This window comes from Thalassophryne amazonica, chromosome 15 (genome assembly GCF_902500255.1).
Source record: "Thalassophryne amazonica chromosome 15, fThaAma1.1, whole genome shotgun sequence".
In the NCBI taxonomy this organism is placed as follows: domain Eukaryota; kingdom Metazoa; phylum Chordata; class Actinopteri; order Batrachoidiformes; family Batrachoididae; genus Thalassophryne; species Thalassophryne amazonica.
The window spans coordinates 13713486-13730097 of record NC_047117.1 but is presented as its reverse complement, the minus strand read 5'-3'; the positions used below and the strand labels follow the sequence as shown (position 1 = coordinate 13730097).

Below are 16612 nucleotides of genomic sequence, written 5' to 3'. Positions count from 1 at the left end.
CTGCTTTGGTGACTGCAGCTGAAAACAAAACAATACACCATCTTTCTGTGTGAAGTGATGCTGTGTTTGTCTTACGCAATGGCAGGCTGTCCCCGGGATATCACGCAGGGGTTCAAACGAGATGCGCTGCCCCATTGTTATTTAGTGATGAGATTGCAGATTACAGACTCGCCAGTCATCATTTTGTTTCCCTTCATGCTTTCACTTCTTTGGCGATGGCAATTCTGGCTCTCTTGTGTTCTCATGTGACAAACAATATGTATGAGCCTCCATTTCACAAACATGAGGGAGCAGCCAGTAGGCAGCGTGTAGGGAAGCAACCAGTGATTCTTCGTACGACCATGTTTGCAAAAAGTGAAAGGTGGAGTAAGTGTGTCTCCTTTGGGCTACTGTATCAACATGGCGGTGGAGTTTGGTGGCCTCCATGAGAAGGTCCGCTCCCATGTAGATATGATGGACTCATTCTCAGATTAGTGAAATCATACTGATTTGTTGTTTCAAGGACTTATATACCAATAAAACTATATTCCATTTCTGCTAATAAACACCACTTCATCCTACACATTGTAGCTTTAATAAATGTCATAAAAGTTAATGTACAAAAACAAGTTTAGGCAAAATAAATAAATAAAACAGAACAAAAATACTAAGTACTATGGAAAAGGAACATGCCTGTGTTACTGGGACTCACCTGGGAGGTCTGGAAATGAATGTGTCCGTGGAAGGATTACATAATTGTTTGAATGTCTCCATCTGAAGGCGGAAGTCCGTCCTTCAGACACCATGACAACAAGTCTGCTGCAGCAACCGTCAGTATAACATTCTAAGTCTTCCCGTTTCTTATCTGTGGCGTGGGAGAGAGTTATAGATTGTTTTCTATATATTTCTTGGAAATCCTTTTTCAGTTTTGATCACAGAGTGAAGTTGTGGCAGTCTTGCGATTGCAATGTTCTAATGTTTGATGATGGTCAAAAACTCTCATAGTTTTGTTGCAGTGATTATCGATTATCACCCTACTGCACATGCTTACATCCCAATTAACGTGTGTTTATAATCTGACCTTAAAAGAAAAAATGTAATTAAATTCTGATCCATATTTTATCCTGTCAGGTGTTTCCACTGGGTATGATCTCGGTATCCTATGACGACTGGGAGTATCCGTTGGAAACGCGGGTGCGTGACGGCGTGAGCATCATTTCCTCTGCAGCCACCTCCATGCTGCGGGAGAAAGGGGAGCTGCCCGAGGCCCAGGGCAGCTGCTACAGCACGGCATTGGACAGGAGCCCCGGCAAACTCCCGCCGAGCGCCCTCCGCAGGTCTGTATGTCTGCATCCGCAAAGAAAAAGTGTGATTTGATCAAGGGTTTGCAAGTTGTATGAGTCTGTCTTTGTAGCTGGCTGCTGAGCAGGCTTACATAAGTCCTTTAATGCACTAATAAGAGGGGTTAGAAGAAAGATGAAACACAGATGGCAGCAGTGTGAAACTCTGTGATGTCTAATGACATCTGACACAATTAGATGTTGTGTACATGTTTGCTCAGTTTTATTAGCTCATTCCACCGCTTTAGCACCTCGCCCTTTTGTTAACCAGAGCCTGCTAATGACTGTGTGTGCATGCACACATGTACTTGGCGTGTCTGTATGTTGCAGCTTCCGTCAGCTGAATGGACTCAATGTCATTAAATCAGGATTAAAGGAGTTTGTTGGCTTTATCTTGTGGGTGGTACGTGCACAGTTACAGTAACAATAATAACACATTTTAACAGAACAAAATAGTCATTTTTATACAATTTTCTTGTCTTTTTTTCTGTTGCACATGAATAATGTAATTGTTCAGATGTTAAGTGACTCATTGTTTCTCTTTGTTTTTGAATTGATGCTACTTTTGTGCTTCCACATTTCAAAAAGATTCAAAGAAAAACAACATTACAAATAAATGATAATACAATTTAAGTTTGTCCACACTGTGCAAAATAACATCCAGTATGTTGTCCATCGCACACGTATTTGTCAGTCTTGCTTATTTTTGAAATTTAAAAGTTCTTATGCTAAGTAGCAGCACAGGCTGTGGTGTGCACATGTGCTACACTAAAAAGTTGCTGTCTGTTGTTAAACACACCCACATTGAAACACTGTGTTTAAAAGTAAGTTCCACATACAGAAAAAAGGTGTGACTTATACTCTTGTGGGACCTATCCTCCAGAAAGTACTGTAGTTAAAGATACAGGCAGTAAAAAGATGAAAAAACATCTGAGAATAAAATCAGAAAAACCTATACAATTGTCATATGCTGAGTGGTACATGACATCATTATGACATCATCACGACTTTACAGATAATGCTCTTTTTTAAATTTACTGCAGAAAATGTGATTTTTTTTATGTGTCACATGACATAATTTCGTGATGTCATCATGAAGCCACATTTAGATCAGCAAATTGTGTTCTGTTTGCTGATTCGTATGTACTTGAAACATTTTTTGGCATCTTTGTGTTTCAAATTTATTGAAAAAAAGTGATTTTTTTTAACTATTCAATGACCTTGGTTGACATTTGCTTTCAACCGTCATGTTAATGTTATGCCGTGGAGTATGAATGAAACTGTCCAAGTGGATCCCGACATATCCTGTCTTGTGCTTATAAAAAGAAAGAAGGAAAACAGGTGTGACTAGAAGGACAATGTTTGATCATCATAAACTGCGAGTGATAACTAGGTTCCAGATAATACAATTCTTTAAAATAAAACCTTAAAAGTGAACTGTCAACCAAACTGGATGGCCAAACAGGTACTATATGGTCCCTTCTTAGATACTGTTACATTCGTGTCAGCAGAGTTTTGCACTAACTGGAGTCCACCGAAGGTTTTTTGATTAAGACAGGGAAAACTCCACTGTAATGATCAAAGCAGGGTGAGAAAAAAGCACATAGTGTTGTGTGGGCCGCTGAAGAGGAGGTACTGCTGGCCCATCACCACCAGAGGGCGCCCTGTCTGGAGTGCGGGCTCCAGGCACCAGAGGGCGCTGCCGCCTCACAGGAGCAGCCGGCGTGACAGCTGTCACTTATCGCCAATCATCTGATCAGCAGTGGTATATCAGCAGGACGACATCTCCACCTCTTTGCCGAGATATCGCTCTACCTTGAAGGTACTGTTCTCAGCCGACTGTGTTGTCTTTTGTCAACATTAACACTTTGTTACTTTTGTGCGTGAAATAGCAGACATTCCGACGAGAGGAGGAGGTGGTTTTCCCGCCATATGGGTTGCTGGGTGCACACGCACCCACCTTTAACTGTTTTTGTTCCTCGCCAGCAGTACCAGATCCGACACGCGGAGGCAGTGGCCACCTGGGAGTTCGGGACTTGGCGGCTCCAGTATTCCCGGGGTTCGGTGGCGGAGGAAATCGTGTGGTTCCGGTTCTGCTTTGGACAGACGTCTCTTATCTTCGAGCCTGCCCACGTGACACATTGTGTGAATTGACTTCTTGTCTGTTGTTGTAATCTGTTGTGTTTGTTGTGCTTTTTGTCACAACAGTAAAGTGTTGTTATTTGGCTACCTCTATTGTCCGTTCATTTGCGCCCCCTGTTGTGGGTCTGTGTTCCTACACTTTCACAACACATAGAAGAACTTTGAGAATATAATTCTTTCAGTAGATTGAAGCTGATAAAACAAAACTGAACCAGCACATGGTGATTAAAATTCAGACCAGAAACAACTGCTTCCCTGGACTTTTTAGACATGGTCATAATGTTTGGGAATTGTGACTATAGTTGGCGGCCACTTGCAAGAATGTTGAATCCCTCTCATGGTACCACTGGTGGCCACAGCGAACCAAAAAGTTAGCTTCGATGACCATTAATCCGATAACTGAAAACTTATCTTTTATGACGCTAAACCAATAAACTGCTAAAAAATGTATCTTTATTACAGATAACTGATAACTGATAACTCGCATCCCTGAGGAACACCGCTATTCACTTGGAAGAAGTCATAGATTCTGCTCCTGCTTTGTGCAGCACTCACAGAACCCGTGTGAAGGCTGTCATAAAGTGTTGGGTGTTTTTGGTGAAATACTGGAACAACATAAATCCACTGTTTTGTTCTGTTGATGTTTCTGTTCTTTGGAGCATCTTGACTGAATGACAAAAAAACTACAGCTTCAGAAAACTGGTTAAAACTGACTGCCAGGCTGTGCACATCTGTTTGCATAACATGGGAATCGTTATTATGAGAGCCTGACACAATTTATGCCTCATATAATATTCTGAGTGTCTTATCAGCTCATTGTAGTATATATCAGAGTGTATACAATATTGCATTTGATCACTGTCAAAAGGGGAACAAACCCTTTTTTTTTTTTTAGAGTAGTTTTGTTTTTCCTCACAGCTACGAGGTACCTCATTTGTCTCACTACTAGATATAATTTGCATATTTGTCAAAGTACCTGCAGTCATTTTTTTCTGATACAAACTGACAGGTTGGATTTTTCCAACCCCGAATTGGAAGTGTTGAGGCTGTGATCTGAATTCTGCATACATTAGTCGAGATACAATCTTGCCGCAGTGTGCATATAAACAACGGAATTGGAGAGGAATACGACAACATAATCTGCCACTTAACACATTATCAGCACCAGCTGGATTCTCTGTCATTCTTACCTGACAGGAATTAATATCTCAGCCTCAGCTTCACTATGTTGGGTTCTCACACTGGTAAGATGTAAAAGCATTGTATCATTAAAAAAAAAACCATGCAGCACCCGAAGCTGTTGCCTATATATTTTTAAGGGGTGTGCTTCCTTCTTCAAAATAATACAATTCTCATCTAGATACATAGGCTACAATATAAATCAGGAACAGTGGAGGGATTTAATTCAGTGCAATTCTTTGTTTAATGTAGATCTTCGTTTTTCATGATGAATTAAAATAAAGCAAATGTGGCATCGCTTACCTTCAAATGCATATTTCATTAAAAAAAATAATTGCTTCTCTGATGCAGCAGAATAGAGGTCCAGAAGGAGAGGCCAGCTGCTATTAGCATAGTATAAATATAGCATATCTTTCTCGCTTTGAGTATCAAACAGTATCAAACAGTAACAAATGAAATGAACTTGAAGTACAAACAGGTACATTTATCTGTTCTACCGCCTGCAGTTTCACGCTGGCCATTGAACTTTTATGAGAGATTGAACACACTTCCTTTGATCTACTCATAGTACATTTAGATTTATTTCAGGGGTACATGTATGGTAGAGGTGGGCAATACCGGGAATTTTGGTATTGATCCAATACCAAGTAAATACAGGCCCAGTATCGCCAATATCGATACCGATACATTTTCATATTTAAGCGTTATAGATCCAAAGGATCCAAAAGACCTAGGATAGAATTTCGCCAAACATTGTATGTGACAACAAAATACTTTATTATCACAATCAATTGTTTAAAAAAATATCACTCAACCCAACTTAAAACAAAATCTCCTGAGGTAGAGGGCTGACAAACCACAATACAAGGGTGCGCTGCTCCATGTTGTGTGACACAGCGCAGCGCTGCTCTTACAGACAGACAGTAGACTTTGATGAATCTGCGTGCGCAGCAGTCAGTGCGTGCGGGAGAGAAAAAAAGCTTGAGTATCGATCTTTTTACACGAGGATCGTTCAATATCAATACCAGCGTTGGTATCGATATTAGGATCGATCCGCCCACCTCTAATGTATGGAGCTGGTCATCTCTTTGACTTTGAAATCGATTTGGAGTTCATATTCTGACTAGACTGTTATCTAATTTTTTGTGTGATAAGTACTCCGGAAGTCGCTTACGTGGGACCCCTTGGGGTGCATCACGTTAAGTAAACTGTTCTTGGACATGCAATAAACTTAAACTATCATCGCATCACATAAACTACGTGAATATGGCTGAATCTATGGATAACACTGCTGCAAATGTCCTTAACTAGGGTGAACAAAGTCCTTTAAACGTGTCCCAGATGCAACAGTCGGAACAATACGATCTTTCTGGTTGGTAACACATGCGTCATACTATACAAGGTCTGTTAGAAAAGTATCCGACCTTTTTATTTTTTGCAAAAACCTGATGGATTTGAATCACGTGTGCTTGCATGAGCCAATCTTGAACCTTAGTGCGCATGCGTGAATTTTTTCATGCCTGTCGATTACGTCATTTGCTTGTAAGCAGCCTTTGTGTGAGGATGGGTGTCGTCTCTAGTCATTTTTTCTTTGCAAGGAAATGGCGGAACGACTGGAGCAGCGCGACTGCATCAAATTTTGCCAGAAACTGGGCAACAGCCAGGTGGAAACCATTCGGATTATTAAGACGGCTTTTGGTGACGATCCTATGGGCATCACACAGATTAAGGAGCGGTACAACTAGTTTAAAGACGGCCGCACAATGGTGGAGAGCGAGCCATGCTCCGGGCGGCCATCAACATGCTGAAATGACCAGATCATTTCCAAAATGAACGCTGTGGTGATGTGGGAACGTCGTGTGACTATCCGAGAAATTGCGGAAGAGGTGGACATCAGCACTTTTTCGGTACATTCCACTGTGACAGAAGATTTTGCCATGAAAAGAGTTGCAGCGAAATTCATCGGGACGAAGCTGATGGCAGAGCAAAAGCGCCTTCGTATTGACGTCTCACAGGACATGCTGGACTCCGAAAAATGATGCCCACCTCTTCCACCATTCGGAAGATTCAGACGGCTTTTGGTGGCTTTTCAGTCGTGTGACTATCCAAGAAATTGTGGACGAGGTGAGCATGTCCCAGCACAATGAGAGACGACACCCATCCTTACACAAAGGCTGCTTACAAGCAAATGATGCAATCAACAGGCGTGAAAAAATTCATGCATGCGCACAAAGGTTCAAGGTTTGCTCATGCAAGCACACGTGATTCAAATCCATCGGGTTTTTGAAAAAAATAAAAGGTCGGATACTTTTCTAACAGACCTCGTACTGTCACAATCTTTGACTAAGACTTTGCCCTCCAACCCAATAGCAGAACTGGGACTTCACGCATAGTCATGGCAGATTTACGCACCGCTGAGCATGCACATTCAGTTTGTAACATCGGCCTATTGTGACACGCCTACTGTTTTCCGTTAAAAGACATGCCCCGAGTCCTTCCTCCTTCATTCAAATTTTAAAAAGTTGCAAAACAATACCAACCAAAAGTAATTATAGTAGAAGCATCTCCACATATTAAAAGGTGCAAAATGTTGGTGCTCGTCTCCGTCTTCTAGTTTGTGAATCAGATGAGAGTCTACAACTGTAGATGGACAGGACGCTGGTTCGATTCAGCTTACTTTCCCAACCAAGGCAAGCACCCATTTACAGCTGGGTGGACTAAAATAATGCAGGTGAAGTGTCTTGTCTAAGGACACAGTGATGTATGTTTTTAGCATTTCTGACATGCCCACCCTGTTGAAACTGTAGTTAATCCAGATCATTTTTTCAGGTTTTTAATTTAGGCGCAAAATGCGGATTGATATTTGATCTGATAACAAGATGACAATCTGCCTGTTTCATATGCCTCAAAAACAGACCAGACCCATCTGATCTGATCAAAATCTCTCTTCAAAAAATGGCAACAAACCTGAAACAGGAGATGACAGCAGTTTCCCAGAATAGACTGCAACAGTGTTTTTACGCTATAAGTATTCAGCCGTGGCAATGCGTTGTGACAAGGGCATCACCTGCTGCACCATGAAGAATTTTCAAGCACAAAAATGTATATTTATCTTGACATATGAAAAAAGGCAGTGGCTTTGTTATCTATAGCAACATGTGCAGGTCGAATTGTGTCGTGCGGAACTGTTGCCTGTTTGAGCGTCGTCGCTGTGTTTTGGTTCTTTGCATTTGCTGAGCAAGCGTACCCTCAGCACAGCCGTTTGGTCTTCCTGCAGCAGGTGCATGCTGGGCACATAGGGACCTTTTCTGTACTCTGTGTGAGTGCAGCACACTTCTCTTTTCAAATCATTTTAAAAGCATTAAAAATATATATTATCACTGTGCAACAGCAGCGTGTTGTGTTATTTACACTGTCAGTTCACATCTTAATTATCTTTTTGATTAAGTGATTGGTCAAAGGTCCTACAACAGACTGGCATCCTGTCTAGGGTGTACCCCACCTCACTCCCTATGGCTGCTGGGATAGGCGCCCCCCCATGTTGCAGATGAGTGAGTGAGCGATTAGCCAAAGTTTCATTCCTAAGCACATCATTTCCAAAAAAATGTTGATTTATTTTATTAGTCAGTGAATGGAATAGTTGATTAATTCTTTGTGCACTAGACTCATTTAATACTGCTTGTGTCTCCTGGTGTTTAATTTCAGAATGCACCTTAAAAAGCAATAAAACAGCACAGATTTCTTGTCATAATATTCATGTTTATGCAAAACATTTGTCTTTTTTTCGTATCAAAATAATTATTTTATTATGCAAAGTCTTTCACTGTCAGTGGTGTTTCGTGTAAGTGTGTGTGTGTGTGTGTGTGTGTGTGTGTGTGTGTGTGTGTGTGTGTGTGTGTGTGTGTGTGTGTGTGTTGGTGGGGCGGGGGGCTGTCAGTGAATATTAGACAAATCTGAGTGTATCCTAATTCAACATTAGCCTGAATTTGATCAGAACTGTAATGTTCTCAGAAGTTGTCGTCTGTCTTTACACCAAGAAACTTGGTGTCCTGCACCGTTCCAACAGTCATTCCATTAATGCTGATATAATTGTGCATTGAGAGTTTGAATCTAAGCTGCTGCATGAGCTTCTGAGTCCCTTTGGAACAGTAAGATGAATTTTATCATGTTGTACTTTATTGTACAGTCCTTCATGGCACTCTGTAGTATGTCGCTCAATTTAAAAACTGCGCTATTTTATCCCCTCTGTCCATGAGAATCTTGGAATGCAGACTGCAACTTAATCATTTTAAAAGTCTGTTTACATAAAATGGAAGAGAGACTTTTCATGGCAAAAAAAAAAAAAACCCTTAGTGTCTCTCAAAGTAGAAAAAAATGTTCCAAATTAGTAAATGTTGTAAAGCAGATGTCAAGCTGAAGATACGTGGCTTTTCAAGCATTCTGTCTTAGTCAGATGATATTCATGTCAGGCAGCATCTTCTGACCAACTGTGTTTGACACGGTGTCAAAACAAATCAAACTAACCCCTAATAAAACGGAACACATGGCATCAAAGACGAAACGCGTTGTCTGTTACGTGCAGCTGCTGTCCCTCTTGTGATATGGTCTTTTCGGTAAACTTCCTTTGACAGCTCTGCTCTCTCCGCCAGGAATTCGTGCTATTATCCGCGTCTTAACACTTAGAAGATCCTCACTCTGAGAAAATTGTTTTACCAGCACGAGTGTATTTTTAATCCCACATCATGGTGTGTGAAGCTGCTTCATTTGCCTCTCTTTGAGCATGTAAATGTTTCAGTGTACCAATGTGTGTGCACAGGCGGATGAACGGCGAGCAGCAGAGCGAGAGCAGCACGGTTGCAGCGGTAACTTAGAGAAAATCATTGAAGAATGCTGATGGGTGAAATATTTGGCTTCTGACTCTTCTCCATCCCACACGCACACTAATGCACACAGAGACACACGCGCACACTTGTGCACATCCAGTGGGTGCAGACAGCACTGATTTGAAGAGGACTTTCTTGGCGTGATTTCTAATTCGTATCTGCTTTGCTGCAGTGCTCACACACAAAAGCAAACAGTTGTTTCCTTTTTTTGTTTGTTTGTTTCAGGCACATGATGCATGTGTGGAATGAGGGACGAGATTTATCCTTTACTCCAGATGGATACCAGGCGAACCCGAAATTAGTTGTCATCGTCCTGAATAGTGAAAGGAAGTGGGAGAAGGTAAAGACAAACACAACAAGGAGGGAGATTAAAAAATGAAACATCACACTTTGATTATTGCGTTTCTGACTTATTCATTTTTTTTCGTGCATCTCCTTGTGTGCGCAGATGGGCCGTTGGGAGAACGGGACATTGACGTTGATGTTCCCGGTGTGGCCGAGGTATAACTCACACGGGGATGAGGATGCAGATGAAAACCATCTTTCCATCGTAACTCTGGAGGAGAAGCCTTTTGTTATTGTCGACAACGTGGACATCCTGACGGGAACCTGCATGAGAAACTCTGTGCCCTGCCGCAAGCATATCAAGACGTAAGTATTCACATGTTCATGTTCTGCACAGCGGTGGAAAAAACCCACTGCCTGTACATTTACCAGCCATTTTATTAGGTACACCTGTTCAATTGCTTGTGAACACGAATCAGCCAATCACAGGGCAGCACCTCAATGCATTTTGGCCTGCTGAAGTTCAAACTGATCATCAGAATGGAGAAGAAAGGGATTTAAGTGACTTTGTACATGGCATGGTTGTTGGTGCCAGATGGGCCGGTCAGAGTATTTCAGAAAGTGCCGATCTACTGGGATTTTCACATACAAACATCTCTAGGGTTTACAGAGAATGGAACAAAAAATAGAAGATATCCAGTGAGCAGCAGTTGTGGGGACAAAAAAATGCCTTGTTGATGTCAGAGAAGAACAGGCAGACTGGTTGAATAGGCAACTGTGTGATGCCATCATGTCAATATGGACCAAATGGTAAATGGGCTACATTTACATAGTGCTTTTCCATCTTTATCAGAAGCTCAAAGTGCTTTACAGTAATGCCTCGCATTCACACACACACTGATGTCAGGGTGCTGCCATGTAAGGCGCTCACTACATACCAGGAGCAACTTGGGGATTAAGGACCTTGCTCAAGTGCCCTTAGTGATTTCTGGATAGACAGGGACTGGATCTGAAGATCCTCTGGTCTCAAGTTCGCTGCTTAACCACCAGTCCTGCTGTCTTGATTGTGTGGTTTGTTGTTAGTGCTACATTTTCACAAATTTTCCAAATTTGCATTTGTGTCCTGTCAGAAAGGTGATTGTTCTGATTATTAAACCACAATTTATGTATGTAATACGTCTTTGTGGGAAAGCTTTGGTATGAACCCTGTAAAAAGTGAACAAATAAATGGATTAAATGTGTCTTGCCCTTCCAGTTTATTAACATGATCAAATTAGGATAAAGTAATTAATAAATCAATAACATCACAGAGACTTTGTGTCAGGGCCGGCGACTGCCCAACAACCATAGCGCCTGGACATGCAGACTCCCAGACTTGGCGTTGGAGTTGGAAAAACATGGTCTTTATTTCAGGCTTAGGTTCGGTGCACAATTGGTCAAGCAGTGGAGCAGAGGTACAATTGGGGTCAGACAAAAACGCAGTCATGTTCAAGCAGGGGTCAAGGCACGAGCAAACACAGTAATAAAAGACGAGGCAAAAAAGCGTGGTCAAGGAGAATAGAACAATAATCAGTACACGGCTTGGCAAAAAACAGGACTGAGAACAAAGGGCTGGGATGTGTGCAAGAAGTGACAACAAACTGGCAAAGGAGTGGTGGCTGGGAGGAGATTAAATAAGCAGCTGGTGGAGGTGGCAAGTCATGTGACTGTACATGTCTGTGGAGGATGTTGAAGATGTTTACTTATTTGGAGCTGTGGTGACCGGGTTTCTGCTGTGTGGAGTGGTCATAGCACTGGTTTACCGGAAAATTAAGAAGGTGGAGGTGGCATTAATTGGCCTGTCCAGGCTGCCCCACATGATTGATTCGATTGGAAGGGCAGTGTCAGCTCAGTCGGAGGGTGTCAACCGCACGTTGGAATCCATCTCGGGGAGAATGGCTGCACTGGAAAACCGCTTTGATCATCAGTAAGACCACATCTCCTCTATTCAGATGTATTTGGGAGCCACTCTGAAGTTTCAGACTGTGGAATCTGCCAGGCGTCTGTTAATATGGATATCTATTTGGTTTCCAAACACCAGCTGTCCTTCACGGCTGCTGGGATAAAATCCTCCCCCTGAAGAACACTCCTGATAACCTCGCTCCTCGTCTCCCCCGCCTCTTTGTCTTCCCCTCCCTCCCTCCCTTCCCAGTCCGGAGATGTTGACTGTGGGACCTTGAGACTCTGGTGGACTGATTCAGGACTGGGATCCCCCCCAGGATGGACAGATAAGGCCTGTCGTTGGCGCCTCAAGGGCAGCCTTTCCAGGCTGTCTGTCTGGACACTGGACACATTCAAGTCTCGGCTGTTGTCTGTCGTCTGTTGTGATTGTTTTTTTGTTTTTGTTATGACTGTTTTTCTGTGCTATGGGTTTTTTTCTTTTGCTCTCCAGTGGTGCTGCGGGAGTTTAATGCAGCAGCAATGGAGGTTTTTCTTTTCCCAATTCTTTCCATGTGTGTGCTTTTATATGTGTTCATGTACCGGACCGGCTTATGTGTGTTGTTGTTTGTTACGTGTGTCATGAGGCCGGTCAAGGTTTGCTCAGCCCTGCTCGTGACCTAGGGCAGGGATATACATCTGGAGCTGGGTCCCCGGGCGCCACAAAAGGCGACCTCTGCTCCTAACTGGCAATTAGGATGGGTAAAAATGCAGTAAACACATTTCATTGTGCAGGGAACATGTTCTTATGTGCATATGACAATAAACTTCTTTTGAATCCTTTGAATCCTTGAAGCAAGTGTTAACAAGGTGCACGTGAGGAGAAGGAAAGTGGGCGTGGCTAGTGAACAAAGAGTATAGATGGGGCAAGACAGTGAGGAAGGGAGTGTGCAAAGTGCGTGATGTAATAGACAAAGAACACGTGAGCTGGTGCAAGAGCGTGAGTGAATGGAAACAAAACAGACTGAATCAAAGTGAGGGAAAAAACATAATGGCAGGTGCATGGCGTGGAATGAACCTAATTAACTGGGCGTGAGGGAAACTGAGAACTATGGACAAAAATAAAATAAAAACTGAGGGCAGAATAACATAACCAAGAACAGGGTATGAACATGAGGACTGAAAATGGAACATAAATACTTAAGCAAAACTAAACTAGGAAAACAAGGTGGTAAACAAGCTATAAAACAAACTACAGAAGGCAAAACAAACAAGTGATAAACAATGATCAATAATGCAAACACAAACCAGCAGTACAAAACTAGAATGGAACTGGATAATGGCTCAAGAAAACAACCACATGATGACAAAAAATAACTAATACATCAAAGCTAGGACCGGAGGTGAGCCAAAGGTAGAGGCAAAATAACGATCAAGGCCTAGACCCCGGCTGGACATGACACTTTGCTTGACTGCTTTCTGAAACTACAACTTCTTAGCTATAGTTTTAATTGTCCCTTGAGACCATCCATCACTCATCGCCAATCAATCAATCAATTTTATTTATATAGCGCCAAATCACAACAAATAGTTGCCCCAAGGCGCTTTATATTGTAAGGCAAGGCCATACAATAATTACGTAAAAACCCCAACGGTCAAAACGACCCCCTGTGAGCAAGCACTTGGCGACAGTGGGAAGGAAAAACTCCCTTTTAACAGGAAGAAACCTCCAGCAGAACCAGGCTCAGGGAGGGGCAGTCTTCTGCTGGGACTGGTTGGGGCTGAGGGAGAGAACCAGGAAAAAGACATGCTGTGGAGGGGAGCAGAGATCAATCACTAATGATTAAATGCAGAGTGGTGCATACAGAGCAAAAGGAGAAAGAAACACTCAGTGCATCATGGGAACCCCCCAGCAGTCTAAGTCTATAGCAGCATAACTAAGGGATGGTTCAGGGTCACCTGATCCAGCCCTAACTATAAGCTTTAGCAAAAAGGAAAGTTTTAAGCCTAATCTTAAAAGTAGAGAGGGTGTCTGTCTCCCTGATCCCTGATCCAATCCTAGAAGTTAGAGAATATCTCACAGTCCTGTAACATCAGTGCTTACAGCTGTGGCTACAGTGTGTCAGTCTGGGATTCTCATTGAAAGATAGTGATGTGATTTCAATTTTAATCACTGAGGGATTTTTCTCACACAATAAGGATTTATTTGAAAATAGAAGACATCCAGCTGACAATGGTACGAGGTCTGTCCATAAAGTATTTTAAACTATATGGATTTGATTCATATGTTTTCACGTCAGACAAGCTTGAACACTTGTGTGCATGCGTGAGTTTTTCCATGCCTGTCAGTGACGTCATTCGCCTGTGAGCACGCCTTGTGGAAGGAGTGATCCCGCCCCGTCGTCGGATTTTCATTGTCTGGAAATGGCGGAATGATTTGGGGGTTTTTTTCCATCAGAATTTTTTCAGAAGCTGTTAGAGACTGGCACCTGGAAACCATTCGAAAAATTTATCTGGCTTTCGGTGAAAATTTTACGGGCCTCACAGAGAATAAGGTCTATTAGTACAGCTTTAAGGACCCCTTTAAGGATGCTCAGCGCGCCACGCTCTGAACTGCGACGACGTGACACAAGCACAAGCCACCAGACCAATTTTGGACATGTCCAGCTCTCCACAATTTCACTGATACTTACTGGACTGGTAAGCACTGAAAGCCGAGATAGACATGTCCAGACTTGTCATCTGACACGCCGAAACGGAGGTGTTCCTTTGTCTCGCTTCCAAAGCGAATCGGTCGTGACGCGCGAAGCCTCCGCGCGGCTTTCCATGACAAAATCTCTTGTAAAAGTGAAATCTGCCGGAAAATGGCTGATGTCCAGCTCTTGTGATAACCAGAGAAAGAGCACACGATGGTCTCGTATCCTCAGAGCCATCAGCTTAGAAATGGTCTGGTGGCTTGTGCCGCGTCGTCGCAGTTCGGAGTGCAGCACGCTGAGCATCCTTAAAGGGGTCCTTAAAGCTAATAGACCTTATTCTCTGTGAAGCTCGTAAAATTTTCACAGAAAGCCAGATAAATTTTCTAATGGTTTCCAGGTGCCAGTCTCTAACAGCCTCTGAAAAAATTCTGATGGAAAAAAACCCCAAATCATTCCGCCATTTCCAGACAATGAAAATCCAACGACAGGGCGGGACCACTCCTTCCACAAACGCATATGAAACTTGTGCCAATGAAAGAGAGCTGCATTACTTCGCTGAGCTGAAGACCCCTTTGTTCAGGCCGTGTTCACGCAGTGTTTCACAAGCAGAACAACAAAACGGTCTTCCAAATCAGATTAGAGAAGTTACCACATCTGTCATTTGGTCTGAAGCTGATGATCGGTTTTGTCAGCGATCCGCATCACTTGTTTTCTGTTGCTGTCACCTGTCGTTCAGCGTGTTTGTTCTTCTTATTCGTGTGTTATTTTTTTTTTTTTTTAGAGTGCCTACATTGTGCAAGCTCTCACCGGAGAACACAGATGAAAGGTACCTTCTTGGTTACCTCTGCCATGTCTGCCGTCGTGTTTACTCATGCCCAGAGTCTCTGTTCCATGAAACAGCCGATAAATTAAAAACAAAACCTAAAAAAGCCAGAGTTTTACCTGGAGACAGAAATTAAAGAGGTGTTTTTTGCTATTTGTTCTCTCCCATCTGGACTGCTGTAACTCCCAGCGAGCTGAACTCCTGATGTGTTCTGTTCAGCTGTGAAATCCGTGCAGACTGCTGCAGCAAGTCCTGTCGTGAACCTGCCCAAGTTCTCCTTTATCGCCTCCCTGTGCTCCCCCTGTCCCTCCCTCCTGACTGCCCATAGCTGTTCACATCAAATTCTGAATTCCGGTCCTGGCGCTGAAGGCTCCTGGAGGATTCACCTGCCCATATCTGCAGGCTACGGCCTGGTCTTACACGCCCGCCTGTGGTCTGCACTCTGCTACAACCTGTCATTGAGTTTTCGTGTCCCTGCGGCAGCTTTGTCATTGCTTCACCTGCCCGTGACTCTTCTGTCTGTGGCATCCCAATAGTCAGTGTGGTCGTGACTGCAAAATTCATCAGTAAATGCAGCTTTCTTCTGAATATCCCAATTTAGTAAAATTTTAGGGGCCTACCATCCAGCAGGTGCAAAGTGTTACTGATCATTTCCACCCAACACAATTGTAGTTTTCATGCCCAGCTTCCGTGTCGCAGAAACGCTGGTCGAACAAGGAGGTTTGGTATTGTGTGGAAGAACAATGTGATTGCACCACAGAGCAACAGAAACCTAGATTAGATTAGATTAGATAGAATTTTATTAATCCCTTGGGAAGACTTCCTCAGGTTTCAGCAGCATTGTATAGCACCACACAGGGTAAGAAGCACACAGAGTATCAAAAGTAAACATAAAAAGTAATTTGCAGGATGTATAAACAAATATACACTCAACAAAAATATAAACGCAACACTTTTGGTTTTGCTCCCATTTTGTATGAGATGAACTCAAAGATCTAAAACTTTTTCCACATACACAATATCACCATTTCCCTCAAATATTGTTCACAAACCAGTCGAAATCTGTGATAGTGAGCACTTCTCCTTTGCTGAGATAATCCATCCCACCTCACAGGTGTGCCATATCAAGATGCTGATTAGACACCATGATTAGTGCACAGGTGTGCCTTAGACTGCCCACAATAAAAGGCCACTCTGAAAGGTGCAGTTTTATCACACAGCACAATGTCACAGATGTCGCAAGATTTGAGGGAGCGTGCAATTGGCATGCTGACAGCAGGAATGTCAACCAGAGCTGTTGCTCATGTATTGAATGTTCATGTCTCTACCATAAGCCGTCTCCAAAGTCGTTTCAGAGAATTTGGCAGT

At 42.8% G+C, this 16612-nt stretch overlaps 1 protein-coding gene across 3 annotated transcripts in view; it reads left to right on the top strand.

Moving 5' to 3' along the window:
* Window positions 1-16612, top strand: part of grin2ab (glutamate receptor, ionotropic, N-methyl D-aspartate 2A, b) — a 320679-nt gene that overhangs the window by 253003 nt on the left and 51064 nt on the right. For all 3 annotated transcript variants that reach the window (XM_034187352.1, XM_034187350.1, XM_034187351.1), the window contains 3 exons: window positions 1111-1316; window positions 9749-9863; window positions 9972-10174. In XM_034187352.1, the coding sequence (XP_034043243.1) occupies window positions 1111-1316; window positions 9749-9863; window positions 9972-10174 (524 nt within the window). The remainder of the gene's footprint in view (window positions 1-1110; window positions 1317-9748; window positions 9864-9971; window positions 10175-16612) is intronic.